We start from the raw sequence: 24,822 nt of genomic DNA, 5'->3' as shown, positions 1-24,822 counted from the left end.
TTGTTGCGCCTTGACTTTTCCACTTCACAATAACAGCACTTACAGTTGACCGGGGCAGCTCTAGCAGGATAGAAATTTGACAAACTGACTTGTTGGAAAGGTGGCATCCTATGACGGTGCCATGTTGAAAGTCACTGAGCTCTTCAGTAAGCCCATTCTGCCGCCAATGTTTGTCTATGGAGATTGCATGTCGGTGTGCTCGATTTTATTCAGCAATGGATGTGGCTGAAATAGCCAAATCCACTAATTTGAAGGGGTGTCCACACACTACATATACAAAAGTATGTAGAGCGAGCCTAAAATCATTCATCGATTGTTGACTTCCTAACTGGGTCCAAATGCAGCAACTGTTCTGAGGTTTCTGTACCTGATTGAGGCAAGGTGCTATCTAAAAATCAATGACTATGTGATGATGATGCAGGTAAATCTTTATTTCACACAGTAACCTACTATTGAAATGAATTCTGAGGGACTAAAATGGAAAAAGACATGGAATACAGTCTTATCTAAGGAAATCATTCAAGCAATCAGGGGGTAACACTATAAACCTCAATGGGGGGGGTAACCCATGCAGATCTGCTAGGCAGTGAGCAGACAGGTATATGGTCTGGACACAAACAAGGTTAATAAGATTCCAATTTGTTCCATCTGTTCTCACCGAATGAAGGGTAGTAAACTTATACATACAAATAGGCCTACTCATATTTTTGTAAGTTCTGTACAGCTCATCAAATAGGAGAACAGGCATCAAAAGAACATGACATCCATAGAACACAAATTTCAAAGCATAAATTAGAACTTTATTTAATTATTACAATATTACAAAAAGAGTAGCACAACTCTCACGCTTTTGCGTCTTATCTGTCGTACAGCCAGAGTGATATGTAAAAGAAAGGCTTATTGGGCCTTCTTCCATTTCACAGCAATAGTAAAAGGAACAAAGAGGAAAAATAATATTTAAATAACAAGAAAATCAAGTATTATAAATAGTCACAAGTGAAGCTTTGAAACTTTGATTTTTTTTGTTACAACCCAGTAACTACACAGATTTAAAATATAATTACAAAATATTACTCCATTTCTTGTTTTCATAAAAAAAAAGAATCTAAGGAATTGCTTTTTCTATTAAACAAAAACAGTATAAAAAAATGTTTAACAGAAATTGCGGTTCCTCTGTATGTATCCTTCCAATCATAATTTTTGATTTTCATTATAACCATGCTTGTTTTCAAAGGAAAGTCCAAGGACCAAATACTTAAGGCTTTTTAAGGGCTGTTTGGGAGGGAGGTGAACAGAATGTGGATGTCAGTGTCCACCCACTCTCACATACAGACACACACTAGCACATACAAAACACACATTTACACTCAACCCACGTCAGCAGGCATCATTCTCACAGACACGCACACACACTACACTTTAAAGTTAGTAGTATAGTAGGTAAGCCAGTGTACAATAAAATAAACAATGCATTTGCTGTTTAACTTTGTTTAACTCCAAGTGATCTTGCAAGTGATCAATTTGGTCTCTTCAAGCACACTTCATATCAGAATCAGTAGCAACTAGACCTAACTTAACCTAATGATAAATAAAACATTTAAAAATAACTCAGGATCAAAACTCTGCTTTTGGTTCATCGTTAGTTTCTAATATAATATTAGTAACAATTATATTTCTTCCACTCCAGTAGTAAGGTGTAGTCCTGAACTAGCCCCCTCCCTTCACTAAACAACTGCCAAACAGAACTTTGCATCTCAACAATTCAAGTAATAGTTTTCGGGTTTACCAAAATTATAGGAAAAAAATGTAACCAACATAAAATGGCACATATTTTAAAAGGTGTTTTTCCTTGTCAATTATGTGACTTTGGCCATTTCAGGATTCAGACAGAATGAACAGATTTGATTTTTTTCCCACTCCATTTAAATAAAAATATGTTATTCCACAATCATGTTGCCAACCTCAATTGGCAATGGTGACAAAATGGATTGTAACAGACACCTGAATTCATTGCAGCATTTTGAGCAAGAGCGCATCGGTTGGTTGGCTCCCCCAGTCAGTCCCCACATTAAATTGCTCCCTGCAGGATCTAGATGTCAATACAGTATATATCTATACTCTGTACAAACATCAACCTGATTAGATACTTCGATGATAGACAGGAATCAACCTTGAAGAGTGGGTGACCTGATTCATAAAACAGTCCTATTACACAAATAATAAATACGTTAAAAGAAAAAGAAGCCTCTTTGTACATGTGCATATGGCAAGTCTCTCCGTCTGTACTTTGTAGTGTCCAGTGACTGACAGTTCCACACTGAACCATTCACTAATCATCTCTCAAGAGGAAAATATATATATATGCTTTTAATTTCGATGTCACAACGAGAATCACATGTAAACATAATAAGTGAAAATTAGCCACTTGTCCAATAAAACTAGTCGGAGCGGAGAAATCCCCACTCGACCCTGCAAAAACATCAAGATCCTTATGAGAATGTGTTTTCTTTCCTCCAACGATCAGTGCATTTTCATTCATCGTCTGCAGGAGACATCTTTTATGCTTAAAAGAAAAAAACTCTTAGGACAGATCTGAAGTAAAAATAACTCTGTATCCTCAGATCCAGGCACACTGACAGACAGGTAGGATGGGAAAAAAGGTAGGGAATGACGACAATCACATACATAAGAAACGTTCCCTAGAGGGTGCCTACTGAAAGCACTCATTTACAAAATCAATTGATCACTTGCAAGATTGACTACAAAAAAAGAAAACACTGCTCTTTATTAAATATATCTGTCCTTTTTTAATGTCAGTGTTCATTTTTACTTAATTTAATTGTATTTCATGTTTTTCCATTCTTAAGACTAAAAGAAGAAGGTTCTTGTTTTTGATAACGGCTGTATAGACAATGCCGGCCATAGCTTATCTTATCTGTACCCTGGGTGCTGGATCTGAGTGGTTCTGCCGTCCCCTGGGCCAACCTCGGGCCCCACCCTGTTCATTGGTGGCCTATGCATCTTGCCTATCAGCCCAAGATTCTGATCTCGGAAGCAGGGCGTCTGAAAGTCCCCGCCCAAGTAATCTGCTGTTTTCATCAGACTAGTCTGGCTGGAGGAGGAGGAAGAGGAGGTGGAGCCGCCGCCCCCGGGCCTGTAATGGCCTCCCCCAGGGGGCCCGCCGCAGTCTAGCGTGGTGGTGCCCCCATGGAACGGCATGGCCAGGTCCTGAGACCCAGAGCTGTCGCTGTTGGGCGTGGGCAGGATGCTGCTGTTCCACACAGTGTGTGGCTGGAAGTAGTGGCCACCATTGGTGTAGTGGGCCAGTGGACCCCCAGGCATGCCGTTGTTGTTGATGGGAGGAGAGGGGGTGGGCTTCTCTATAGGAGGCTTCAGGCTGTATGAATGGCCCCCACACAGCTCCGGGGGGTAGCCCATTCGAGAAGGATGCTTGCAGGGGTGGCCCCCACTCTCCTGCTGCATGTGCTGTAGATAAGCCAACTGCTGTTGGTTCCAGCGCATCTGCTGCTGCTGTTGGTGATTATGTTGTTGTTGTTGATGCTGCTGCTGTTGTAAATGCTGTTGGTGTTGCTGTTGTAAATGCTGTTGGTGCTGCTGTTGTAAATTATGTTGGTGTTGCTGCTGTTTGAGATCATTGTGGTAAACATGCATCCTGTTCATGGCAGCCATGTTGTTTTGGGGGTTAGCGGGGACAGCAGCCTTGTCTGCAGGACACATGATGCAGTTGGGGTGTGGGGGCAGGCCGGGGGGGCAGGCGTTGGTGTGCGGGTTGCTGTGCATGGACACCCTGGAGCAGGCATTGTTGAAGAGGTTGCGGCTGATGGGGCTGGGGTTGGCAATCTGGCCCTCACACATGGAGGTGGCTCCAGCCCCCTGGGCCCGGGCTTGGCAGAACTGGTTGATCTGGTGCACGATGCTGCTCAGGTCTGGCTGGCGACTCTGGTTCAGGCCAGCAGCCATGGTGAGCGGAATGGTTGAGGTAGAGACTGTAACGTTAGGCGGTGCGTCGGCATCGGGCAGCTTCCGGCCACCCTGCAGTCCACGAGGTGGCTGCCCCTGCTGCTGAAGGTGCTGTTGCTGCTGCTGTTGGAGCAAGAGGGTGAGACCAGAAGGAGGCTGGGGATGGCCCAGTGCTTGGGGGTGGGACAGTGTCTGGGGCCTGGGCAGCCCCTGTTGCGGGTGCTGCTGTTGAGGCATGCAGGGTGGGTGTCTGAGGCCCTGCTGCTGCTGGGGGTGGGTCTGTTGTAGGGTCTGTTGTAGAGTCTGTGGGTGAGTCTGGCTCGCAAGTTGAGGGTTCAGGCTCTGCTGAGACTGGGACCCGCCCTGGCCTTGGGAAGGGGGTTGGTGAAGGTTTAAAGTGCTGGCCGACACCGCTGCTGTAAAGGGCCCCCGAGGACCAGGGGGGTTCATGATGACCCCAGAGGGGTGCAGGCGCGACCGGCTGCCGTCAAAGTCTTTGAGGATGCCCTTGACGACAGGCACCTTGACGATGGCAAGGAGGCCGGCCTTGGCGTTGGCCTGAGAGGGGGGGTAGGGGCTGTAGCGCTGGCCTGAAGTATCCAGCCCGTTGACTGTGCGGCGCACGTGGTTCCTCTGGGGGACCTTGACACTGTTGGGGAAGATCTTGATGGTCAGGGGGTTGTTGGCAATCTTCTTAGCATAAGCATCCAATTCCGCAGGGGTTGGATACTGAGCGGATCTCATCCTCTGTGTAGTGTCCCCTGGGGTGACAGAGACAGAAAGATAGAGAGGTGGGTGGAGAGAGGGAGAGAGAGAAATGTTAACGCAGGTAAAAATCTAAATGTCAGGTTTCCCGTCAGAGGAGCAGATATGTGGTAATCTGACCGGAGGTTCTAAGGTTCTCTTCTGAGAAGAACGGAACCGGACTGACTTCAACAACATTCTCACATTCCAAATCTCAGCACTTCCCCTAATATCAAAAACAGCACAGTGCTCTCAACTCATATCTCACAAGGACACAATAGAAGCTGAACCCCAAATGGCACCCTATTATCTTTATAGTGCACTACTTTTGGTCAAAAGTAGTGCAGTATATAGGGAATAATGTGACATTTTGGACGCATACAGAGAGTTTAATCTTGACTGGATTCCCCGAAGCAAGCAACACATTCCAATCTCTGTTCCTATTCTGAAGTGCCGTAGTTGAGGTTTACATTCAGTCAGTAATGGGTCATTATAAATTGTAGCTGCCAACAAGTGTGTGTGAGATGTGAATCAGAGAGTGACAAGGAAGAAAGGACTTACTTTGCCTGCTACTGATTCCCAGACTAAACAAGGCAACAGTAAATATGTCGTCCCCACGAATGATGCAGCACCCCCCCTTGGGCCAATTGAGATATCGCGTGTGACTAACATATTTCAGTGGATTACTATAGCTCCTGCCTTGGGCCAATGAGTGTAATTTTGTAAATTCTGGATCTCGATGGTAAGACACATCATTCACCCAAGTTTCGAAAAACTCTGGCCAGAGTTGTACGAGATCTTGCATGCGACTAACGTATGAACGAATGGACGGACAGAGACAGATCCACAGTCCCCTCTCCGATTTCATTGTGGGAGAAAACAAAGAGGAGTGAGGCAGAAACGGAGAGGAGGCAGTGTTGGTCCCCTGTGTCTGCCAGGGGGATAGTTCTCCTCTGTGTCAAATAGGGAGGGAATGAGGGAGCGCAAGAGGCAGAGAGAGAGAGGCAAAGAGAGAGAAAGTGCGAGAGAGGTAGAGAAAGAGCGGAGCAGGTCCATGACAGCAGACAGTAATCACACAGCGTCTCTCTGATCTCTGGAACACCACTGAGCCCTCAGCCCTCTGACTGAGACATTTGTTACAGCTACTAAGCACGTCACTGGCTATATTTAACAATGCCCCAGTGTGTCTGAAGATGCTGTAGTTTGAGTGTGTGTATGTTTGTGTTTGGGGGAGTGTAAGACTGATAAGGTGTGTGTTTGACATGTGCATTCAGGTGCACGTGAGTATGTCGTGTGTGTGTTCAGCATGTGCTAAGGTGATGGCGTGTTTCTGTCACTCGGTGAGACTCATTTTCTTTCCCCAACTGTAAAAGTCAGTTATAATGTAATATGAGAGAGAGGGGCCTGCCTCCAGCCATTGTGATCTGGGTTGAGGAGAGCAGAGGTTCTGTACGCAACCTCACCAAGCCTCCCCTCCTCAGGCTGAGCCCTGGGTCTCAAACCCGGTCACCTTCCCTGCCCCAGCCAGCCAGCCTAACCTACATACATACACATGCAGTCACGTCCCAAACCTATTCCCTACATAGTGCACTACTTTTGACCAGGGCCCAAAGTGCCATTTTGGATACACAAACAGATAGTGAGACACAGGCAGTCCCACAATGATGCCTTTTTAAAACACTATCTGAACCAAAGTGAACCCTCATCTTTTAACATCCAAACCATACATTCTTATATTTAGTTATTCTATTAAATTACTATATCTAGTACAACAAACTTCTATTAAATATGTGGGTTAAAAAAAAACACTCTTAGAGGGTGGCTAGTCCTGTCTTTTACTGGGGACGAAATGTCTAAAATGTCAAGTAATGCTACCGGGTTCCATCGCAGACTCATCTCCTAATGTGGATGTGAATGGGTTTTAGTCTTTCCACAAGCTGTAAGTCTCTCTCCATCTACCTCTCCTCTCCTCAGCCTCACAGGCAGCATGCAGTGAGTGGGCTAGGCAGAGTGGCACTAGGCAGAGAGCTGAGCTGTGAAGACTGGCACGGTGGTGTCACAATGCTAAGGGGCTAATTAATCCGCTCTCTTTCTTTAAATGCACAGGAAAAAAAAGGGTGGCAATGAGATGGGCCCCATCGATGAGGATGGGGGCGTGCTGTTGTACACGATAAGCTGCTTATTTTTGTTGACGTTGAGGGAGAGGTTATTTTCTCCCTCTAGTCTCGTTGCGGTCAGTAATCAGGCCTACCACTGTTGTGTCATCAGCAAACTTGACGTTTGAGTTGCAGTTGTGCGTGGCCACGCAGTAATGGGTGAACAGGGAGCACAGGAGGGGGCTGAGCACACCCCTGGAGGCTCCAGTGTTGAAGATCAGTGTGGTGGAAGTGTTGTTGCCCACCCTCACCACCTGGGGTCAGCCCGTTAGGAAATCTAGGATCTCGTTGCACAGGGAGCATTTCAGACCCAAGGCCCGAGCTTAGTGACGAGAATGGAGCGCACTATGGTGTTAAAATCTGAGTTGTAGTCGATAAACAGCATTTCAGATAGGTATTCCTCTTGCCGGGTGGGATAGGGAGGTGTGCAGTGCAACGGCAGGTGAGCTGTTGAATTGAGACTGTTTGGAATCATCCATGTTTCCAGTTACTGTGGTTAAATGCGGAGGTTCACGCTTAAAGTTTTGCGTGAATGCTGCCATCTATCCATGGTTTCTGATTAGGGTATGTTCTAATCGTCACTGTAAGAATAACATCCTCTATGCACTTCCTGATGAACCCAGAGACAGTCAGTGTATTTGGCAATGTTATTGCCAGAGGGGCCCAGTCCGTGATCAAAATAGTCCTGTAGCATGGATTCCAAAATTAATCATTTTTGCCCGCAAAAATCACAAAATGAAATCCTGGAGGGACTGCCCAATGGAGGAACACATAGGAAAAGTATTTCACAGTCAGTAACACACACAACTGTTTTTACCAAACAATATTTAAACTGTAGGGGGGCCAAATGCTAGCTGGCTCATTCATTTCTCTCTCAAGACAAGAGTGACTTAACAAATCTCTTACTGTTTAAATTATGTGGCCATAGGGAATGTAGTTGTGATCTACTTCAGCTCTCCGTATCTTTCCATGTAGCCCCTTCGGTAAAGTAGCTGCGTGTATTGAGTAAAATTGTTCTGCCTGCTCCATTTGTTGTACTTCTCTCTACATGCTTCCTTCTCTGTGCTGTGGAGGAATCGGGGGGCCATTTCCACTTTCCAAGCTGCTGAGGTTAACGATCTCTCTCCCAACAGCATCAGGCTCAGTCTGAGAGCAAGTATCGTGTGTGTGTGTGTGTTCTCATCTATTTAAAGTCGCTCTTCAGTCTCTTTCCCCAATAATAAATAAAGCTGCTGCCCTGAGCCCTATACTATGAGTGTAGTTTGAGGAGTTAGCGAGGTAACTTTGGTCAACTCGGAGTTCAAACGGTACCACAGAAGTGACTCACCTTTCAGCCAGCTACATTTGTATTTCAACGAATCCTTCGGATCTAACCTGCTCCAGGCAGGCTAACTCAGGGCTTATTACATTGAACCGGAATTAAATGTCTGAGCTGTGAGTTGAAGACTAATGAAGTCAGATTCCCTCCCTCTCACAAAGATTGAGTCAACATAAACTTCATTTGCGGAAGACAACTGATTAAATATTGTATTCATCAAATGTGTTTTTGTGTGTTAAAAAATAGTAAATGGTAAAATACCTATCACATTACAGATTTAGAAATGACAAATGCATTTGAAACTTCACGCACAATTAAACTTTTGTATGACTTAATATAATTATTTTATCGATAGGAATGGGAAAAAAGGTACTCGTTCATTGATAAACCAAATCAAACTTTTACTTTCAGCCCCTACAGCTTTGATGTGCATTACAGAACACAGCAGCGCAGCAAGCGACAGACATTATTACAGAGTGGACCTTTTTAAAACCAAGCTTGTTCCACTGTACTCTGTCACATGCCTGCCAGAGGAGAGGAGGAGGAACAGAACAACATGGCGGACGTTGGCACTTAGTGAGACTCCCCCTCGTTTGGCACTGTGCTCCTGGGGGTAGGCGGATTACAGTGATTCTGAAATTACAGTCTTGATGAGCCATAGATGGAGAGAGAGTGTTTTATAACACACAAACCTGCTGCAGGAACTAGCTAGAGGGAGATCTCTGTGCCTCAGGGAGAGGGAGAAAAGAGGGGAGGGGGAGATCTAAATCAAGCTGGTTTGTTGGGGTCTGATCAATAATGCACAGAGAACGTCATCTAAAAGCTTTCCCACACTGATCGTTGGATTCAGTCTTTTAAGATAATTAGATGTCACACTGTGCGATGTTTACCAAATCCAATTTTTTTTATATCAACCTAGACAGATTGTACGACTTGCTTGTTCTGTAGAGACATTGTGCGATTGGCTTGTGAGCCGACGTAGGCTAAGTCAAGTGCAGCGGTGTATTAGATCTGCGCATGTGCCAGCACCAGCCAGGATGCATCTTAGAAATAGTTTTCATATACAAACTTTATATGTCCGAACTCAGAATTAAATAGGCTTCCCAAAAATAGTGATATGGTAAAAAGTTATTTTGATTGGCGATTGTCCATTTATCAAAATCCCATCAGGTGGCCTGATTTCAGATATGTTATGTAAACAAGATTGAGGGAAATCATTCGTCTTGCAAAACATGTAAACGTTTAGATCATACTATTATATTAATCAGACTATTCAAAATCGTATTATTGTGCGCATACTCAGTGTAGGTTGTGTTCCTATTGGCCAGTCACCAGGATCGGCTCGCCACACTACACGATTAAGGCTACATGTTTTTGCCAGAACTTTGTCAGAGCCTACGGCCGCACGTAGTGCTACTTAAAATCGGCAGACCTCGACCCCGTCACAATGAGCGTGCCAAGACACTCCACAATCGTTTACGGCCAAAGAATTTGCACACGACGTGAACATTATGTCTGGACTGCAAAATCGTGGCATTAGATTGCCAACATCGTACAGTCGGAGAGCTTGGATAGGAGATTTGAGAAGCTTTCTACAGGACGTGGCACCAGTTCTGAGGGACCAAAAAGAAAGGAGAAAACATGAATGGGTGTCCATTGTTCAAAACAACATGAATCTGTTACTCCTGTTTGGTTGTACATTTTAGGCAATGTAACCATTGATTATGACCTGTGGAATGTTGTCCCGCTCCTCTTCAATGGCTGTGCGAAGTTGCTGGATATTAGCGGGAACTGGAACACGCTGTCGTACACGTCGATCCAGAGCATCCCAAACATGCTCAATGGGTGACATGTTTAGTGAGTATGCAGGCCATGGAAAAACTGGGACACAACTTACAGAAATTGTTCACAACATTGACATCAGCAAACCCGCCCGCCAAACAAGACGCCATACAAGCTTGTCTGCCATTTGTCCAGCACAGTTAAAACCGAGATTCATCTGTGAAGAGCACACTTCTCCAGCATGCCAGAGGCCATCGAAGTGGAGCATTTGCCCACTGAAGTCGGTTACGACGCCAAACTGCAGTCAGGTCAAGATCCTGGTGAGACCGTTTCTGACATCTTGTACAGAAATGACTCGGCTGTGCAAACCCACAGCTTCCTCAGCTGTCTGGGTGGCTGGTCTCAGACGATCCTACAGGTGAAGAAGCCGGATGTGGAGGTCCTGGGCTGGCTTGGTTACACGTGGTCAGCAGTTGTAAGGCCGGTTGGATGTACTGCCAAATTCTCTAAAACAACATCAGACTCAACTTATGGAAGACAAATTCATATTAAATTATCTGGCAACAGCTCTGGTGGACATTTCTGCAGTCAGCATGCTAATTGCACGCTCCCTCAAAACTTGAGACATCTGTGGCATTGTGTTGTGTGACAAAACTGCACATTTTACAGTGGCCTTTTATTGTCCCCAGCACAAGGTAAACCTGTGTAATGATCATGCTATTTAATCAGCTTCTTGATATGCCACACCTGTCAGGTGGATGGATTATCTTGGCAAAAGAGAAATGCTCACTAACTGGGATGTAAACAAATTTGTGCATGTTAGAGAAATAAGCTGTTTGTGCATATGGAATATTTCTGAGAATTTATTTCAGCTCATGAAACATGGGACCAACAGTTGTTGCATTTATATTTTTTGTTCAGGATAGCTTATAAGTAGGACTGTTGTAAAATAAAATAAATATCATTAGCCTATTGCTGTCATTTGTTGAGTATGGTAGGCACTAGCCTTTTTTTTGGTAATTGCTGCAATATAGCCCATTCAATACTTTTGTGACAGTTTAAACCAGTTCGCAATTGGATTTTTTTCTTCTGTTGAGCCATTTTCCTGCACAAAATTAAGTTACAAATGCAATGTTGTGTTTGCCACAAAATAATATCCTGCTCATATTTTCCCTATAAACAATGGTTTGACTTAAAGATATTACCCTAATGAAGTTGAGAAACTTTTGTTAAGGTGTGGTGTGGTTATTAGCCTATTATACTGCAGGCTTACGTTATAAAGGCAGTGAGCATCGGTGCGCCAACTGACTCAGAGGAAGAAAGTTTTAGGACTACCATAATTACTCCTATAATCTAACAATGCTAATCTTTATAAAAAACATTTGGATTGAAAATGTACGAATTAGCCTCCTTCCATACACCAATATCTGTATTGCAAGGTGGTATAACGCCGCTGCTACATGTGTACTGCCTTTAAAAGACCTTGGGTCTTGTAAAGGAATGAATGACTTGTGTGTGTGTGTGTGTGTGTGAGTGAGTGAGTGAGTGAGTGAGTGAGTGAGTGAGTGAGAGAGCGAGAGGGAATGAATGACGTGTGAGTGAGTGTGTGTGTGTAGGAGAGTAGAGTAGAGACCCTTACATTTCTGAAGTCCAGTGTTCATCTGCGTGTGGGAAAGAAGCTGGAGGGAGAGGTCACCTGGCCCTGGCAGGCAGGCCAGCATTTCACACAGACACTAATGCAACATGGGACATTCGTTGCTACTCACACTGCAGAGAGAGAGGGAGGAAGAGAGAGGACAGGAGAGAGGTCAGAACTCAGACATAACTGCAGGGACACATATGCTACATAGAGATACTATAGTAATAGTATATAGCAGAGTGCTGGGGGGGGGTTCAGTTCAGGGAGGACACAGTTACCTTTCAATTAGAAAGTGTTTCACACCTGGAGCATCAGGTAGAGGTGACATTTGATGTGAATAACAACTTAAATTAAAACATCAAACAGCCAAGGTAAAACGTGGGGCAGACTCTTCCCCCAGGCCTTGGGAGGTTTAAAATTACTATGTCACAGAGTCAACCCCGCCCACCCCTTCAAAAGCAAGTGAAATTCCAAAAAAGCGTCACCACCCTTCTACAACACACCATTTGCATATATTTTTTTAGTTGTAAAAAAGCAAACTTGTCCTTTAATGACAGATATGAACTCCACTCACAATGAACCCACTCCAGAGAGCAATAGTAGGAACATGACAGTAAGTAACACATCAATACTACGGTCTAGGGCTGGGCGGTATACCGTATTTTACTATACACACACACACCGGTATTTATGCACGGACCGGGTTTTTAACTTTACCTTCTATAACGGTATTTGAATGTTTGGTTTGTTAAATGTGATATATATTCTAAATGATATATATATTCTAACTATATAATTATAATAAACATTCTATTTCCACGATTCCAAAAGTTAATCCAAGTGTTTTGATCTAAATCGCAATATTTGGTTAAAAATAAGGTCTAGTATTTTTGCCCATATGGTGGCAGTGTGGAAATGATCTGAAATGAGTGCAGGAAATACAGAAATTGATGGAAATGCAATAAATTTTAGGTTGAAGTTGAATTGAACAGTATAAAACAATCCGAATGAAGAAAGACCCATTGAAATAATTTAGAATGTGTTTCCACTCTAGGGTCACACACTACTCAAAAGAAAATGTAGAACTTTTATTCATCAAAAACATAAAATACCATCATAAATTTGAAAAATACCATGATATGCTATTTTGGCCATATCGCCCAGCCCTACTACAGTCCGCAACAGCCAAAACAGGAGTACATTTAGGGGATATCAAACAATGGAGTAGAGAGACCGTATACAATTAAATAAATGACAAGGTACTTTAATAATGAGAGGCTGTATGTGTGTGAGAGCTTGCCACCCAGTAACATCAGCAGAGAGAACAGATTTAATTGCAGACTGCTTCATTTAGTTACAGTATTAAAAACACCACAGATGCTTGTACTGAAGAACAGTCAGGGAGCAAATTAAGTCGACAGAGTGTGTTGCCCCGTGCCCTTCTCCTTTGCTGCTGTGTGGCATCAGAACAAACACCGGAGCACAGACAAACACACAAACCGCGTTGTTATGAGGAAGGAAATTACCCACAAAACAACCTTGGCATGGCCGTCTGCCGCAGGGTGCCGGCTTAAAAGTGTCTGTCCCCTGTAGAAGGAGAGAGAGGGTGAGATGAACTCCCTTTAAAAACACAGGAGCTGAAAAAGGTCAGGATGACAGCTCATTTAAATCCTCCCTGGGAGGGGAAACAAAACACGCCTTAATGAAGCTGGCAGTTACACACACACACATACACAGAGAGGTGGAAGGGAGGTTAGGGCTGGGGGAGGCTTTACGGGGGTAATGAGCGGTAGAGGGAGTGCACTTTCTTCACACCACCAGACAGATCATGTTCCGTTCTATGTGGCAAGGGGTGATGCTGCGTCATCCTCCCTGACCCCCCTCCTCCCTCAGTCCTGCACACTCTTCTTCCTGATTTACAGCCTGACCAGTGGCCAACCATATGGCAGCAATCCCTGCCCTTGATTCAACGTGTCACCACGCATGAACTTTAATTGGCCTGATAGGTTGGTTTTTCCTCCCTGTAAGGATTTGAGGAATAGAAGATTTCAGCACCGGTCTTACAGCTGCAAGGAAGATTTCCCCCCCTCTTTCCATTCTTTCATCTTAGTGCCAATATTTTTCTGCAAGGATGACAATCTTTTCAAGAACACAAAAGACATTGGGGTGGAGGTAGTCAACCTCACATCAACTGCAGACGTGTGGTTGCAGGTGTTTCAAGAAGAATATAGATAGACGAGGATGGGAGGGTTCAGTCAAAACAAGATCTCAATTTATTGGTTTGTTGCATACACACCCAGAGGAATGCATCAACACACACACACACACCAGGGCTTGACATGAAGTTTTTTAGCCACTTATTCAGACAAGAAGGACAGATTTTTTTTGCAAAAAAACCATGGGCCAAAAACATGACTTTACATTTTGCAAGGAACCACTTCACAAAATAAAATTCATGTTAAATCACTGGTATTGACAATGGAAGGCTGCTGGTCTCTGATCTCATATATTATATATGCTACAGTTGTGGCTTTGAGCAAGGCACTTAACAAAACGAAGAAGTGGATCGTGGACTTCAGGAGACAGCAGAGGGAGCACGCCCCCATCCACATCGATGGGGCCGCAGTGGAGAATGTGAAAAGCTTCAAGATCCTTGGAGTACACATCATTGAAAATCCAAAATGGTCCACCCACACAGCCAGTGTGGTGAAGGTGGCTCAACAGCACCTCTTCAATCTCAGGAGGCTGAGAATTTGGTTTGGCCCTTAAGACACTTCTTGGCCCTCAATCTTTTACAGATGCACCATCTGAAAGAATCCTGTTGGGCTCTCCAGAGGGTGGTGTGGTCTGCCCAACGCATCACCAGGGGCACACTGCCGGCCCTCGAAGACATCTATAGGACCCGGTGTCACAGGAACGCCAAGAAAATCAGGGACCTCAGCCACCCGAGCCATGGCCCGTTCACCCCGCTATCATCCAGAAGGCGAGGTTAGTTCAGGGGCATCAAAGCATGGACCGAGAGACTGAAAAACAGCTTCTATTTCAAGGCCATCAGACTGTTAAATAGTTACTACTGGCTGTCCTCCACCCAGTACCCTGCCCTGAACTTTTGTCACTGTTACTTGCCGGCTACCACCCGGTTACTGAACCCTGCACCTTAGAGCTTTATGTTTTTTGCAAGTGCACTTGAAGTAACTTTCGAAGTTCTTGAAATGTTCCAGATTGACTGACCTTCATGTCTTAAAGTAATGATGGACTGTCGTTTCTCTTTGCTTATTTGAGCTGTTCTTGTCCAAATACGAACTTGGTCTTTTCCCAAATAGGGCTATCTTTTGTATACCACCCCTACCTTGTCACAACACAACTGATTGGCTGAAACACATTAAGAAGGAAAGAAATTCGACAAATTAACCTGTAACAAGGCACACCTGTTAATTGAAATGCATTCCAGGTGACTACCTCATGAAGCTGGTTGACAGAATGCCAATAGTGTGCAAAGTTGTCATCAAGGCAAAGTGTAGCTACTTTGAAGAATCTGTAGGTGTGTCCAAACTATCTATATATACACACACACCCACACAGTACCAATCAAAAGTTTGGACACAACTACTCAATCAAGGGTTTCTTTATTTTTACTATTTTCTACTTTGTAGAATAATAGTGAAGACATCAAAATGATGAAATAGCACATATGGAATCATGTAGTAACCAAAAAAGTATTAAACAAATTATATTTTAGATTCTTCAAAGTAGCTACCCTTTGCCTTGATGACAGCTTTGCACACTCTTGGGATTCTCTCAACCACCTTCATGAGCTAGTCACCTGGAATGCATTTCAATTAAAAGGTGTGCCTTGTTTAAAGTTAATTTTTGGAATTTCTTTCCTTCTTAGTGCATTTGAGCCAATCAGTTACCTTGTTGAGCCAACGCCTACCTTGTTGTAGGGGTGGAAAAAAGAGAAACGACAGTCCATCATTACTAAGACATGAAGGTTAGTCAATCCTGAAAATTTCAAGAACTTTGAAAGTTTCTTCAAGTGAAGTCACAAAAACCATCAAGCACTATGATGAAACTGGCTCATGAGGACGAGGACCACATCAGGAAAGGAAGACCCCTCTGCTGCAGAGGATACGTTCATTAGAGTTAACTGCGCCTCAGATTGCGGCCCAAATAAATGCGTCACAGAGTTCAAGTAACAGACAACTGTTCAGAGGAAACTGCATGAATTTGGCCTTCATGGTGAATTGCTGCAAAGAAACCAATACTAAAAGGACACTAATAATAATAAGAGACTTGCTTGGGCCAAGAAACATGAGCAATGGACATTAGACTGGTGAAAATCTGTTCTTTGGTTTGATTAGTCCAAATTTGAGAATTTTGGTTCTAACCGCCGTGTCTTTGTGAGAAGCAGAGTTGGTGAACAGATGATCTCCACATGTGTGGTTCCCACCGTGATGCATGGAGGAGGAGGTGTGATTGTATGGGGGTGCTTTGCTGGTGACACTGTCAGTGATGTTTAGAATTCAAGGCACACTTAACCAGCTTGGCTACCACAGTATTCTGCAGCTATACGCCATCCCACCTGGTTTGCGCTTAATGAGACTTATTTGTTTTTCAACCAGACAATAACCCAACACACCTCCAGGCTGTGTAAGGGCTAATTGACTGAGGAGAGTGATGGAGTGCTGCATCAGATGACCTGGCCTCCACAAATCACCCGATCTCAACCCAATTAAGATGGTTTGGGATGAGTTGGACCGCAGAGTGAAGGAAAAGCAGCCAACAAGTGCTCAGCATATGTGGGAACTCCTTCATGAATGTTGGAAAAGCATTCCAAGTGAAGCTGGTTGAAAGAATGCCAAGTGTGTGCAAAGCTATCATCAAGGCAAAGGGTGGCTACTTTGAAGAATCTAAAATATGCATTATTTCATAGTTTGACGTTGTCCATATTATTCTACAATGTAGAAAATAGTAAAAATAAAGAAAAACCCTTGAATGAGTGGACACACCTAAACTTTTGACTGGTACTGTATGTGAGAACACATAGACAGATGGAGAGAGAGCAGCTGGAGTAGCAGTGTTCTCTGGGGTGATCCATGTCTCAATCATCACCAAAAAGTCAAGGGACTAAAGGGTAGCATAGGCTGAAATGAACTCTGCGTTCTTGACCGCCGATCGGCATTTCCAAACGCTGCCGGAGACCAGGAATTCTTAAGGATTAAATATTTTCTGTGGAGCTCCTTGTCATTTAGGATATTCTAAGAATATATTTGAGAGGGGGGAACATTGTCAGAAATACTGAATAGAGGAGAATACCAGCGTTCCAACGGTGTCAGAATTACACCCAATTCTGAGCACTTGAGACAGTTTTACAACTTGAGTGTGCAGCATTGGTTTCATCAACTGTGCACCCGTATCAACTGCATGTCAGCCATTTGTGGTTATAGACGAGTGCTGGTGGAATGTTTTTTAGTACATCGGAATGACAATTACATTAATACATGCAACTAGCTAAATATTTAACTAGTGAGGTAGCCAATTTAAAGCATATTGTGTCGTTTTGCTGGTTATCTAGTTGGTTTGCTGTAGGCTTATGCGACATACTATTATACCGCATACCGGGGTATTTGGATATAGCCATGGGATGTTTTACAACACCATTGAAACTATTTTATGTTCTTTTTTATAATATATAATAATATATGCCATTTAGCAGACGCTTTTATCCAAAGCGACTTACAGTCATGTGTGCATACATTCTACGTATGGGTGGTCCCGGGGATCGAACCCACTACCCTGGCGTTACAAGCGCCATGCTCTACCAACTGAGCTACAGAAGGACCTACAGAATTTACAGAATTTGAATATTTGTAGCTACTTTTAAGTAAATACCTGCAGTGAACTTGTGCAATACGCTAGACGATAAAAATTGTGTTCTTCATTCTACGTCACATAATTTGTCATTATGAAGTTTACTGGTTGTCCCCAGTCACTTAGTGTTTGTTTGTAAGCACACAATGACAAGAGACTGGAGCCTTTAGTAGTTAGTTAGCCATGTAGCTCAGTGGTTACGGTCACTTGGTAACAGCAGAGAATCCCCCCTGGATCAAGAGTCTTGCTGTCTAATATTTGTTTTCTGCATGCAGCACACTGAGTATTTTGTTACTTGAATAACTTTGAGTCTGTCCTGCAAATACTCTCGGTCAGAAACACACAATGTTTGCAATGTGCTCAGTAGCATTTAGTTAGCATTCTCTATTGGATTTTACATGCATCTGTTTGTTTTGCTAACCTTCGGATTACAGAGGATCAGTGAGGTTTGAAAATGGTGCCCCTTGTGTTCAGTGCCGGTATTACTGAATATCCCGACATGGCAATCTGGATAACACCCAAGTGCACTGGCACACGCAGGGGATGCATAACACCATGCCCTTTTCAGGATTTTCGTGACTAACAATTAGCTATAACTGGGCAAATAACTCACAAACTAGCAATGAATATCAACCACAGTAGGCTGACTTTGATCAAGAAAATGCAGGCCTCCAATAATTCTACACCGAAGCGCTCTGCAGAGATTGGTAGGACAGTGCACAACACATGGCAACTGGAGAACCCATTTTGATTGGAGTAGCCTAGTTGTTTGACATTGTGATTTTTGCGGGAATTTATTCTACTTGTCCATTCAGACAACTTAAATCTATAATCTGCTTGTCCAATTGTTTTGGGGGGGGGACTTCCTTTGCACACAAACACACCTCCCCCACAGCACCCCTGAATGTCAGAAAATTGGGGAGCGCAGAAGCAAAGGTCAGTCTATGGTAATGCTCCAGCTGACACTCTGCTCTATAGTGGTAGAGAGACTACAGCAAGAGATGATGAAACCAGACAGACAGGCAGACATAAAGACAGACGGGGCATTGGTCTCCTACCCAGTGACTAGGCCACATCAACTTGAAATACATATATCAGACAGAAAAAAACACAGGGTCTTTCAACAACACAAACACTCAGAAAGTGCAGTAAGACCGTTGTTGACAGTCAGGCTCTCTCTAGCACAGCTTTGAGATATCAGATGCTGCAGCTTCATAAGATCAGGGCTCCTCCTCACCACACCCCTGTTCCCCGTGTGTGTGCGTGGCCTCTGCTACGCCAACGGATTCCTAATTGCCCACATGGTATAACCCAGGTGGGTTAGATTGGTATGATATGGACTTTACTCTGCAGTGACCCAGGAAGGCACCTGTATCCAGCTGGATTACATGCCTTACTAGCTGCAATTGACTGTGTCAACGTCCCTACATAGCTAACCTTGCGGAACATACTGCAAACCATATTGAATACCATTTTATGCACAGTGTACACAATCAGCCTGCAAAAGTGACTTTGTGGGAATTACAATGCCGTTAGCTAGCTTACTGGCTAAGACAGTACTTTCCGTTGCCCATTTCAAAACTACTGTAATGTTTAACACAGCTAGACTTTACCCGCTGAATGAACACAAAATGTGGAAGTGGGATTTTGACTGGACTATACAAGCTTATTCGATGCTAGCTATCTGATTTGTCAATGTGGACATCATGCATTTAGATCTGATGCCCCGGACAATGTGAAAATCACTGTGATATAGCCTACAGCTGAATGAGCCAGAAAACATATGCAAGTGGATGTTTGACCAGACTATACAGCTTGTTAATAATGATTGTTTGTATGTTGTTTTTCCCCTTTCAAAATTGGTAGTTTTAGCTTTTACTTTATTCACTGCTCAGGATCTAGATCAAAAAGCCATGAATAAAGCAGGTGTGCTCTACCATTCCTATGATGTTTTCATCTCTCTAATCTTGTGCTAGGAACTCAAACGTCTAATATGTTCTAAAAGCATTTTCATAACATCACTTTCGACAACGTTACATAACATCGACATGCGTTAGAGACCCATGACACAGCAAGTGACTCTTCAGTCTCCACCACAACAACTCATACATCTATAATAGTTGTCTATTTGAGTGAGCCTCTTTTTAGAAGAGTTTAGTGATGAGACAATGCTGTACTTGAAAACTGATGCATGCAAGGTCACAAGCACAACTTCAAGGCATTTAGAGACGCCATGACATGTCATGTCAAATTGCTCCAATAATTTGACGCAACACAAGCCTATATCTTTCATCCATTTCTCAGAGGGGTTAGAAAGACAGGCAGAACAACTCACCCATCTAAAAAAAACAGTGTGAGAGGCGAGGGCCATTTAGAAAATTACACCAGCCAGCTATAATTGCATTAGTCAATATCTCCCCACGTCAGGGCAATCTGCATTGGTTAAACATTCAGGCGGAAGTGTTAGGAAATGGATCATAGGGATAATTGCAGAGAAAAACAAACCAACGCTTTCGGGGCAGGAATAGACCAGGGTTCAGCTGTAGTGTAGCCTATGCAAGGGGGAAACTAGTGCATTTAATATGTGTGTATGAAAACTAAGAGTGCAGCATCAAAATAAGTAGCATTAGAAAAGTTGGTTCCGAAAAATGCCTCCTTGCTATAAATAAGGTGAGGAAACCCTGTTTGGTTGGTTGTGAGTATTAACCACTAGTCCTTAGCAGTCTTTCCCAAATGAAGGTGAAAGCAATTAAGAGAGCTAAGCCTCTGTGTTGTGATAATGACTGAGGGAGAAAAGGAGAGGAGAAAGCAGAACAGGCTGTGTGATGCTGTTATTTAATTGCGTGTTTACCCTGAGGTCATAGGGTCAGTAATAGAGCCAAGGAAAAAGCTTGTTGGGAGAAATTCATTGTATCCTAGAGTGTGCGTGAGTGTGTGTGCATACTCCCAGGGACATAGAATTAAATTACTTTTCTTTTGCGAGCGAGGAGAGCTGAATGCCGGGGTAAAAGAAAGAGAAAGGGGAACAGAAAGAAAATAGCTTTTTATCCTTGAATTCCGAACCGGAGCATTCTAAATGAAAAAAGCCCTCGCCTACTCTTGTGCGTACTGTTCACATCAGTGTGGCCTTCATTAGCCCATCTGGGATGTACAAACAGTAGAGGCGGAACAGGATTTGCTGAAACAGTGCTGTTGCTAGCTCGGGGCCCACAGGCATGTAAGCGGTCGCCGTTCTGTTCCACTGTGTGTGTATACACATGGCGTGTACATGTGGTATGTGTGTGGATACATGGCGTGTGAGTGTAGTATATGTGTGCATACATGGCGTGTGTGCGCGTGTTCGACATTCTCACACAAGAGATCCTGATGACTGTGGCTGACATTTTTATTTTTCAACCATAGAGATGCCAGCCCTCATCAACACAGGCTGCTTTTTACAACAAAAAATTATGTGTGTGTAATACTGTATGTTTAAAATGAGTGAGGGAGGGGAGAGACACAGAGAATGGAAAAAGGAGAAACGGAGACAGTCAGTATGGCACTGTTTCCAAACAAGCAACAGAAAAGTTAAGAAATCAAACAAAGAAATTGCTGCTGTGGTGATGAGGGAGAGAGAAGGGAGACTAGAGCAACTCAGAGCTGGTTTAGACAATAAGAGCCTCTTCACACTTAAGACTTTTCGTAAAAATACAGTCAGCTACACATTATTAAAATGTAAACCTGCATAAATGCTACATCTTGACCGCTACCTCCGGAGTTGAAGCACGACACTCGCCTGACAGTTGCCCCCTTTGAACCAGCTGTCACGCCTTGGTCTTAGTATTTTGTGTTTTCTTTAATTATTTGTTCAGGCCAGGGTGTGACATGGGTTTATTGTTATGTCGTATTGGGTTTTTTGTAGGCATTGGGATTGTGGTTGATTAGGGGTGTGTCTAGTATAGGCTTGGCTGCCTGAGGCGGTTCTCAATCAGAGTCAGGTGATTCTTGTTGTCTCTGACGGGGAACCGTATTTAGGTAGCCTGGGTTTGACTGTGTATTTCGTGGGTGATTGTTCCTGTCTCTGTGTAGTTTCACCAGATAGGCTGTAATAGGTTTCACGTTCCGTTTGTTGTTTTGTATGTTGTATAGTTATTTCATGTGTCACTTTTTCCATTAAAGTCATGAGTAACCACCACGCTGCATTTCGGTCCGAATCTCTTTCGACAAACGAAGAACGATGTTACAGCAGGGCTGGGTAAACAGAACTGCCTCGTTGAGCCAACACTCCTACAGTATAAATGGTAATAGCAAAGCAATGTTTTTGTAACAGCTAAAATGTATAGACATTTTCCTAATATTTGATACTTGTTTTTGAATTTTTACCTGAGATTGCAGTAACAGCCTGTTACAATATGAGAGACACACACACAGTGGCAAGAAAGAGTATGTGAACCCTTTGGAATTACCTGGATTTCTGCATAAATTGGTAATTCAATTTGATCTGATCTTCATCTAGGTCAAAACAATAGACACACAGTGTGCTTAAACTTATAACACACAGATTGTATTTTTCTTGTCTATATTGAATACATAATTTAAACATTCACAGTGTAGGTTGGAAAAAGTATGTGAACCCCTAGGCTAATGACTTCTCCAAAAGCTAATTGGAGTCAGGAGTCAGCTAACCTGAAGTCCAATCACAGAGACAATATTGAAGATGTTGGTTAGAGCTGCCTTACCCAATAAAAAAATAAAAAAATTGTTTGCTATTCACAAGAAGCATTGCCTGATGTCAACCATGCCTCGAACAAAATAGATCTCAGAAGACCAAAGATTAAGAATGGTTGACTTGCATAAAGCTGGTAAGGGTCACAAAAGGATCTCTAAAAGCCTTGATGTTCATCATTCCACGGTTAGACAAATTGTCTATAAATGGAAAGTTCAGCACTGTTGCTACTCTCCCTATGAGTGGTCGTCATGCAAAGATGACTGCAAGATCACAGCGCAGAATGCTCAATGCGGTTTAGAAGAATCCTAGAGTGTCAGCTAAAGACTTACATAAATCTCTGGAACATGCTAACATATCTGACGAGTCTACGATATGTAAAACACTAAACATGAATGCTGTTCATGGGAGGACACCACGGAAGAAGCCACTGCTGTCGAAAAAAAACATTTCTGCATGTCTGAAGTTTGCAAAAGTGCACCTGGATGTTCCACAGTGCTACTGGCAAAATATTCTGTGGACAGATGAAACTACAGTTGAGTTGTTTAGAAGGAACACACAACACTGTGTGCAGAAAAATGGTCACAGCACACCAACATCAAAACCTCATCCCAATTGTAAAGTATGGTGGAGGGAGCATCATGAAAACTTAGAATTGTGTGTGTGTTATTAGTTAAAGCAGACTGTTTGTCTATTGTTATGACCTAGATGAAGATCAGATCAAATGTTATGTCCAATTAATGCAGAAATCCAGGTATTTCCAGAGGGTTCACACACTTTTTCTTGCCACCACCCATCCACACACGTTCAAAAGCTTGGGGTCACTTACAAATGTCCTTGTTTTTGAAAGAAAAACTACTTTTTTTGCACAGTAAAATAACATCAAATTGATCAGAAATTTAGTGTAGACATTGTTAATGTTGTAAATGACTATTGTAGCTGGAAACAGCTGATTTTTAATGGAATATCTACATAGGCATACAGATGCCCATTATCAGCAACCATCACTCCCGTGTTTCAATGGCACATTGTGTTAGCCAATCCAAATGGATCATTTTAAAAGGCTAATTGATCATTAGAAAACCATTTTGCACTTATGTTAGCACAGCTGAAAACTGTTGTACTGATTAAAGAAGCAATAAAACGGGCCTTCTTTAGACTACTTGAGTATCTGGAGCATCAACATATGTGGGTTAGATTACAGGCTCAGAATGGCCAGGAGCGAAGTACTTTCTTCTCAGTCAATTCTTGTTCTGAGAAATAAAGTCTATTCCATGTGAGAAATTGCCAAGAAACTGAAGATCTCGTACAACAGTGTACTACTCCCTTCACAGAACAGCGCAAACTGTCTCTAACCAGAATAGAAAGAGGAGTGGGAGGCCCCGGTGCACATCTGAGCAAGAGGACAAGTACATTAGTGTCTAGTTTGAGAAACAGACACGTCACAAGTCCTCAACTGGCAGCTTCATTAAAATAGTACCCGCAAGAACACTAGTCTCAACGTCAACAGTGAAGAGGCGACCCCGGGATGCTGAACTTCTAGGCTCGTCAAGGTGAATTCATTTATACCCATGTTTCCAATCGCAATTTGCTTTTACCAGATGATTTTCATGATATCGATACAAATTAAGCCTGGTTTGTTGTAATGTTCTAAGTTAGGCCTACTTTACTTTTTATATTGGTGAGAGGGGGTTAAAAATACATTTGATAGGCTAACATTACTTCATGAAGACATTCTGTTACAATAGCTCTGCTTTTGTCTTGAAGATAAAATGTAATGAGTGTATCCTACAGACGAGAAAACAAATGCTTTGTCTGCAAAAAATGCTTGTGAATTGTTACATTATTCAAGAGAGCAATATGGCATGGTTGCATTATGTTTTAGAACATTTTCATTGTTGAATTGTTTGTGCTTACTGGCTAGCGGCTACGGTGATCACTTATCACCCCATTGGCCTCATCCCTAATCCGTTGTGTTCTGTCGGTCATTAACCATCAGTGGCTCATTTTAAAAAGTGTTGCTCGGCGAACAAACGTTTATTTATATTTAACCTTTATTTAAATAGGGAGTCACATTGAGATAAAATATTTCATTTTACAAGAGAGCCCTGTATACATTACAATAAAAACAGAGTTTCCAAACTCTGTCCTGGGCCCCCACTTGGTTTTTGCCCTAGCACTACACCGCTGAATCAAATAATCAAAGCTTGATAATGAGTTGGTTATTTGACTCAGCTGTGCAGTGCTAGGGCAAAAACCAAAACGTGCACCAAGTTGGGGCCCCAGGAACAAAAACCCTGCCTTAAAAAGCCCTTCGCTTGAAAAATGAGAAAAAAAGCAGCAATTTACTGGTTTGCCCATCGTAGTCAGAATAACTCAAGAAACCTGTCATTCATTTTGACGTTTTTGCAGATCGTAGTCGCACAACTTTACATGTAAGATTCTAGGTACAGTATTTGTGAAAACCTTTGCATAAATACTATTTGTCTCTCATTGAATGACAGACAGTTCATTGAAGAATCCCTACTGTTGACCAATCACCGACAAATGGGCGTAGACTTTGGCTAGACTCGAGAAAAAAAGTGCGCACGAACAGCCGAAGACCAAAAATGTCACAAAATATGCA

At 43.0% G+C, this 24,822-nt stretch overlaps 1 protein-coding gene across 28 annotated transcripts in view; it reads right to left on the bottom strand.

The window, feature by feature from the left end:
• Nucleotides 1-410: 410 nt before the first annotated feature.
• The window catches only part of LOC118391146 (protein FAM222B), a 141,445-nt gene continuing 117,033 nt past the window's right edge, over nucleotides 411-24,822 (bottom strand). For 12 of the 28 annotated variants that reach the window (XM_052457845.1, XM_052457846.1, XM_052457844.1 and 9 more), the window contains 2 exons: nucleotides 11,621-11,748; nucleotides 411-4,742 (listed from right to left, as the gene is read on the bottom strand). In XM_052457845.1, coding sequence (XP_052313805.1) covers nucleotides 2,932-4,742; nucleotides 11,621-11,702 — 1,893 coding nt within the window. In that variant the 5' untranslated portion in view covers nucleotides 11,703-11,748 and the 3' untranslated portion in view covers nucleotides 411-2,931. Of the gene's footprint in view, nucleotides 4,743-11,620; nucleotides 11,749-13,146; nucleotides 13,208-24,822 lie in introns of all 28 variants that reach the window. The other 16 variants (XM_052457843.1, XM_052457840.1, XM_035782210.2 and 13 more) reach the window with 3 other exon arrangements.

The sequence above is a fragment of the Oncorhynchus keta genome, chromosome 12, assembly GCF_023373465.1.
Source record: "Oncorhynchus keta strain PuntledgeMale-10-30-2019 chromosome 12, Oket_V2, whole genome shotgun sequence".
NCBI classification, from domain to species: domain Eukaryota; kingdom Metazoa; phylum Chordata; class Actinopteri; order Salmoniformes; family Salmonidae; genus Oncorhynchus; species Oncorhynchus keta.
This window is presented reverse-complemented; position numbering and strand designations above follow the sequence as displayed.